Source organism: Arachis duranensis, chromosome 9 (assembly GCF_000817695.3).
Source record: "Arachis duranensis cultivar V14167 chromosome 9, aradu.V14167.gnm2.J7QH, whole genome shotgun sequence".
Classification (NCBI taxonomy): domain Eukaryota; kingdom Viridiplantae; phylum Streptophyta; class Magnoliopsida; order Fabales; family Fabaceae; genus Arachis; species Arachis duranensis.
In genome coordinates this window covers 117,530,819-117,538,439 of record NC_029780.3, presented here as the reverse complement: position 1 = coordinate 117,538,439, position 7,621 = coordinate 117,530,819, and the positions used below count along the sequence as shown (strand labels likewise).

The 7,621-nt window shown below is 27.7% G+C and overlaps 1 protein-coding gene across 1 annotated transcript; it reads left to right on the top strand.

Annotated features, from left to right (window-relative positions):
- Window positions 1-13: 13 nt before the first annotated feature.
- LOC107467734 (GRAS family protein RAM1-like) lies at window positions 14-1,552 on the top strand. Its single transcript, XM_016086908.3, has 2 exons — window positions 14-669; window positions 806-1,552. The coding sequence occupies exons 1-2, from the start codon at window positions 61-63 to the stop codon at window positions 1,550-1,552; spliced, it is 1,356 nt and encodes a 451-aa protein (XP_015942394.2). The 5' UTR covers window positions 14-60.
- Window positions 1,553-7,621: the final 6,069 nt, after the last annotated feature.

Here is a 7,621-nt window from a genome sequence, read left to right as displayed (position 1 = left end):
AGGGAAAGAAAGAAAAAGAAAGGAAAGACCATCTTAGATAACAACAACAACAACAATATCATGATGATGATGAGTTGTAGTAGTAGCACAACCTTTGATCATGAGGCCTATGAAGCTAAAATCTTTAGGCTTCTACAAATGAGAGATCAAATGCTAAGACAACATCATAGGAATCATGATAATACAAACAAAGGACTTCTTGGGAATAACAACACCAATAATGGCCTCCCTTTGATTCATTTGCTTCTCTCAACCGCCACTGCCGTCGACGGTAACAACTTCGCCGCCGCCTTGAACAACCTCACCGACCTCTACCAGAGCGTTTCCCTAACCGGTGACTCAGTGGAGCGTGTTGTGGCCTACTTCTCTGATGGCTTAACCGCAAGGCTTCTCACAAGAAACTCACCTTTCTATGACATGATCATGGAGGAACCAACTTCTGAGGAAGAGTTTCGTGCTTTCACTGATCTCTATAGAGTCTCTCCCTACTTCCAATTCGCTCATTTCACTGCCAATCAAGCAATCTTGGAGGCCTTCGAGAGGGAGGAAGATCGAAACAACCGTTCCATTCATGTCATCGATTTCGATGTCTCTTACGGCTTCCAGTGGCCTTCTCTGATACAGTCGCTATCAGAAAAGGCCACTAGTACCAGCCGTATTTTCCTAAGAGTAATTATATCTTACTGTTCTCGGCTATCATTTTTATATGAAAATATTACGTTAGTTATTTATTATTATTAAAAATAATACTTTTTGAAATAATTCTTCGTTTCTTTCGTAAACTCTTTGTACCATGGTAACATAGGTAACTGGATTCGGGAAGAATCTGAAGGAGCTGCAAGAAACGGAGTCAAGATTAGTGAGCTTCTCTAAGGGATTTAGCAACCTAGTGTTTGAGTTTCAAGGGCTTCTGAGAGGGTCAAGGGTGATAAACCTAAGGAAGAAGAAGAATGAAACGGTGGCAGTGAACTTGGTATCATACTTGAACACGTTGAGTTGTTTCACGAAGATCTCAGACACATTGGGGTTTGTGCATTCACTTAGCCCCTCCATTGTTGTGTTGGTTGAGCAAGAAGGTAGCAGGACCCCAACAAGGACATTCTTGTCAAGATTCACCGACTCCTTGCACTACTTTGCAGCCATGTTCGATTCTCTCGACGATTGTCTTCCATTGGAGAGTGCTGAGAGGCTCAGGATTGAGAAGAAGCTTCTTGGGAAAGAGATCAAGAACATGCTCAACAACTATGAAAACAACAACATTGGTGATTGTGCTAAGTATGAGAGGATGGAGGCATGGAAGGCGAGGATGGAGAATCATGGTTTTGTTGGGAATAAGATTAGCTCCAAGGCCATGATTCAAGCCAAGCTACTTTTGAAGATGAGGACTCATTATTGTCCAATGCAGTTTGAAGAAGAAGATGACAGCGACGGCGGCGGCGGCGGCGGCGGTTTCAGGGTTTCGGAGAGAGATGAAGGAAGGGCTGTCTCTTTAGGGTGGCAAAATAGGTTTCTTCTTACTGTCTCAGCTTGGCAACCACTTTCTCTAATCTGATCTTAGATGCTAATAATCTTCATTAAGAGTAATTAATTAATAGTACTTATTGCTGATTTAGGGTAAGTACTAAGTACAATTAAGGAACTAATATGTGAAGCATATATATATATATATATATCTAATTTATAGGAATGTTAATTAATGTAACCTATTCTATTTTTTTTCTCTTTTTTTAAATATATATGGTGATGATAACCCTAATTTCCCTTTGTTAAGCCCTAGTTTGATTATTTTCCTACTGCAGTTTGTTTCTTTTAATTTATCCTAAATAAAATGTCTATGTATATGGATCATTTAATAAGTGAAATTGAAAGTTCATGATGGATTCATCATGATGAATGATGATCATCTATCTATCATACTATTCATTTGAATGTGTTGGAACAGTGGTTATCCTTGATGTAAGTAAAAATAAAAATTCTATAAATGGTAAAAAACAAGAAAAATATGAAAAGTATTTATTGCTCTGATCTCTACTACACTTATTTATTATTTCATTTTATATATGTAGGGATTTAAATGAAATTCAAATGAAGGAATAATAACAATAATGAAGCATAAACTATTAGTAACAGTTTAAACAGTAGTGTATATATATATATATACACAAGTGAAAGAATTTGACTTCACTGTATGTACTTAAAGGAATCTTACACATACATAAGAGAAAGCATGTTAATAAATCTATATTATTAAAAACAAAGTATAATATAATGGACATACATGAAATCCACACTTATTTTATATCAATCCATAATGATCGTCAGGGATAACTTTTAATAATTAATAATTAATCCATTAATTGATGAGTTTCATGCAGATATATAGGAATAGGATGTCAATGGCGTGGGAGATCTGCTGCCATTGCCAAAATTAAACCAACTGAAATGACTTATCCATTATTGTGTATTATTTATTATATATAATAGAGATTATTAAAGGAGATTTTATTATATTTATTCAAGATATTTTTAGATTTTGTTTATCAATTTTATTTTCCAAAAATACCTATCAATTGAATCTGCATGGCTATAATATTTCATATTTGTCACTTGAATTGGTACATATATACTAAATAGTGCATGAAGAAGGGAAAACATTATATTTTGTTTAGTTATTTAACTATATGTTGGGTAACCAAATTTGAATAACTATGTTATCACAAGCAAGATATATATCCTACTTTTTGAATTTTTCACATTTAATTAGGATCCGAGCTCCTCTACATTTATAACGTAACAATAAATATACAGATTTGTCTGCAAAACACTAGTCCATAAAGGAGAAACAAATAAGAGTTACTCTTTCAGTCTATGTGATTTATTTTTTGGTTATCCACGGAATATTCTAATTTGATAGGCTAATGACTAATCCACCACGAATTTGAACTCTATTGAAGGATATATTACTCGTCAATGGGTTGCTCCATATGCACGATGGAATTCAAACTCTCAATACTTGTTTAAGCGAACGAGTGAGTTGATCACTCGACCAATTCAAATTGGGTTATCTATGTAATTTAATAACTTATCATAAAATTATTTATTCGAAAAAGAAAAATTCTAGGGGGGCAAACTACAACCTAAATTAACTCAAACTAATCTTTTGTATTTTTAGTTTTGAAATTCGAAAAATTAGGGTAGTAAGAGGTTGTTTTTTCTTTTTTATAACAGATCTCTTGTTTTTTAACTAATTGACTCTAATAGTCTAATTAACTATCTCTTAATTGATTTCCTAGGCAGAATTGTTTTAAAAATTTCTTTTAAATTTGTGTATGCCATTATTTTAAAAAACTTTTTTTTATTTGTCAAAATAGGAGTAAAAAAGATCAAATTTCAGATCTTTTAACCATATAACCTCTGAAATTATATTATGTAATAATATAGACTAAAAATTTAAATTGACATTGATTATTAAAACAAAATTATTTGCAATTATTGGACATATGTAATATGAAATTTAAAATATTTAAAAAATCTACTTCATACATATAATTTAAAATTCATTTATAGCACCTAACATAACCCAAATGACACGAAATACCTTGAATCAAAGCTCCTATATGGCTAGCTATGATTCTTTCTTCAATATCTCCTCTATATGTATATATATAGCATGTACCTTATTTTGGTTATCCGTGTTAATAATAAGATTGGGTATCCTATGATAAGGCTATATATATGAGTGTTGCATTGTTTTTTTTTTTCCTTCCTTTCTACATGTTTCTGAATGTGTCACCATGATTGATTGTTATATATAAACTCTAAGCCATATTTGGTAATTATTGTGTCATGTTAATTTGTGCAAAAAAGAGAATATATAATAATTAGAATGACTAGTCACACATAATAATCATAGAGATATAATTTTGGCTGCAAAGACAAAATTGGTGTTATATATGGATCCAATCCATTCATACTTATATGCAAATGTGTATGGCTGCATATTACTAAAACACTAATATAACGGTATACTTACAAATTTTCCTATATATTATAATAATTGGATATATAGCATATGACACATATAAATATATAATATCTAGAGACTGAAAAGTTGTTGCATTTATTATTTAGTGTATAGGTTAGCTTGTAGATTGCATTTTGCTTGTTCCTTGTGTTGTGTGTGTGATCTCTTTGGGGATTGTGACCCATCATCTTCAGGAGCAGAAGCAAACACTATCTCCTCTATTTAATGTCAATGGAATCTCTTGTGGCAGCGACAAAGAACCACAACATTGTTAGCCATTTGAAGCAATGAAATAGTTAATGCATTGCATGTCTCTATACTGTATAGTACATACAACAATAACCTAAGGGCTGGGCAAAAATAATTAATGTGCTTGTTGTACTACAAGCTAAGGGAAAAATAAAAAGAAAACAATAAATAGAAGGTTTAATTATTCGGTTCGTTCTTATAATTTTATTAAATTTATAATTTAAAAATATTATTTATATACTAAAATTAGTTATCAATGTATTTGTGTATAAATATATATGTGATTGAATTTATGTTCAATATATATTTATATTTTAATATGTATTTTATACTAGTGGTTGACTTTGATAGCTTATTTTAGTGTACATATAGCATAGTCAATTTATAATTAGGTCTCTGTATTTTTTTTGTTTTAATTAGATCTATATACTATTTTTAGTTAAATTTTTTCTAATGTAAAAAATATTAGATTTAACTAAATATTTTTTCGTAAATTAAAAATATTCATAATTAAAAATTAATTTAATCTTTGACTGCATGTATTTTGATAGAAATATTCTATTAATTTTAACGTTTTTGATATGAAAATGATATAACTAACCTGATTAATAATTTAGTAAAACTATAAAGACCAATAGAATAATTAAACCTAAATACAATGCAATGCCTTTAGTAATTTTAAAAAAAAAGTTTAAATTAGATTATTTTTTATTATTTTTTTTCTAAAATTAGAAATGATGAGAGTCGAACTATAACCTCTAGATGAATATAAAAAAATTATATCATTTGAAGTATAGCTCTCTCGTTGAATTTTTTAGAAAATTATATATAATTTTAGTATTTGTTACATATAAGTAAATAGTTACATTAAAATGATTACTTTGGAAAAATAGTTAAGCCTAAAATTAGTAGATTTATCCAAAGACCTTGGACCCTGAATCTATCCCACCATAATTATAGAGAATGAATATGTCATTTTTGCAGCACATCTCAGACCTGAGAGTATGAATTTATATATCGAGCATATAAGTTGGCGTATATATGCATATAGATCTGACAATTTTGACAGCTGAAATTCATTTCCTTAAGCATCTATATGACTATTGGAAAGAAAAGTAATAATAAATTTTCATTTAATGGGGCTGAATTTTTTTTTTTTGGATAATCTATATAATAAGGATGATTTTAAAATAGTCTACTTCGATATTTAATCTATAATTAAAAACTAATTTGTAATTTAATTTCTGTTTAATTTTTATAATTAAATATGAGTATCAAACTCAAAAATAGATGTCACCAAAAAAAAAAACTCAAAAATACATTATTCATGGGACAAAGACTAACATATAAAAAATAAAGTAAAATATAAAAAACAACACCACACAAAATCCAAATATCAATACTGGTCTAGTTGTATTTATCCAACTAATATTCGAAGCAATTATACCTTTTAATATAAATATACAGAAAAATACTTCACATAATGAATATTAGTGAATTTTGAATATAAAAATTATCTTTTCTGTCAAAAATCAAAATATAATCTCTTTTTACAAAGAAAGCATTTATTTGTTCAGTTTTATTATTATTTTTATCCCAAAGTACTTCAATTGATACTCTCAAGAAATAGGTCAAATATATAGTTTTTTCTTTAATTTCCCGTGAAGAATCTTAGAATAATTTTAGTGAGAAATTCTCTCTCGTTTTTATTTACCATTCATTTATCAAAAAATATAATTTTACACAAGATTTTTTTTTGTCATATAAACAATAAATATAGACTAAAAGGTGTTTTTTAATAGAAGAGACTAACTTTGGTTTCTATTGCATATTTACCTATTTAATTAATTAAAATAAAAATAAATTAATATAATTATTAAATTAAAAAAATTAATTTTTAACTAATTAGCAATATTATTTTATCACCGTTTGAATTTATAATTTTTTTTTATTATTATAATTTTTTTATGTTCTCTCTCTTCGTTTTTATTTTTATCCAATAATTCTTTCATACTAGTATTTTTAATATTTTTTATGAGAGATAAATTTTTAATTAATTATTGATGAATTTTTTAATTAAGATTTTTAGATGTTTGTATTTTTTTTCTTATTATTTCTCTTATTCTTCTTTGATCATTGTGAGTGAATAGAGGAGTCCATATCATCAATTTCTTCAGTATATGGTAATTTTGGATTTAATGACAATGAGTATATTCCAATTCCGGCATTGACTTTAGTTTTTTTAGTTTTAGAGTTCTCTACTCTGTATTGGTAGTTAGCTTTTTTATTTTTATTCTAAACAAAACATATTTCAATGCATTTTAAAAGTGAACTTTTCACTATAATTTATAAAATAGAGCTTATATGTAAGGGGTGAAAAAAGATCAAGTAATTTGTCAATGGTCTGTAGTTTGATTTGTATTTAATTTGGTTTGATCTGGTTTATTATAAAATAGATACAGATTTAAATTTTTATAAAAGTTTTATTATGTTAATAGGTTAGGTCCAGGTTTACTAATTGACTTTATTATTTTTGTAAAAAAAAATTATTAGGCCTTTTAACAGGTTTTAGACCAGACCAGATTGAATAACAGACCAAACTTAATACTTTAGAAAAAGTGTATAACATGTTGCACAGGCCAAACTCAGACCAATTAAGAATAAAGTCTGACCTAACCTAACATGTTTCCACCCCTATTTATATGTCAACTTCTTTATATTATCAGAATTCGAAGCATTTTTTATGTTTCGAGTAACTTGATCATAGCAACTAATAAACTGTGCAATTATCTTATTGATCTTTTGACATTATTTGTTAGTTGTAACTGCTTTTTTTTGTTTGGATTAGATTTTTTACTGTAGTGATAGATCAAATTCCAAAATATTTTATTTTTTTGGTCGGTACTAACTACAAGATTTATTGAAACATTTAACTACGTATTAATAAACATTTTATTATCTTCTTTTCATTGTCAGTATTAAAATATTATATTGTGTATGATTTTTTATTTATCATCATTAAAGTCTATAGCATTTAATCCATAAAGATTTACAAAATTTGAATATTATAAATTTGGATTAAAAAGAATGAGCATAATTTTGGTTGGAAAAATTAAAAAGAAAAAGATTGAAAAAAATTGAAAAAATTATTAAGAATAAGAGTGTATATAAATAATATTTATAGAATAATAAAATATTATTTTATTTATTTCAACAGTCTTATAATATTTTTTCTGTTGAATTATGATAATTTTTTATTTCCTACTCCTAGTATCAACCCACTCTTTAACTATTCAATATCTATTTTTATTTAATGTTTTTAATTCGATTGAAAAAAAATTAATTGCT

Excerpts from the sequence above, each read along its gene's own strand:
- LOC107467734 (XM_016086908.3), top strand. The coding sequence starts at position 61 with ATGATGATGATGAGTTGTAGTAGTAGCACAACCTTTGATCATGAGGCC. Across the intron at positions 670-805 it reads CCAGCCGTATTTTCCTAAGA|GTAACTGGATTCGGGAAGAA; the intron begins GTAATTATATCT and ends ATGGTAACATAG.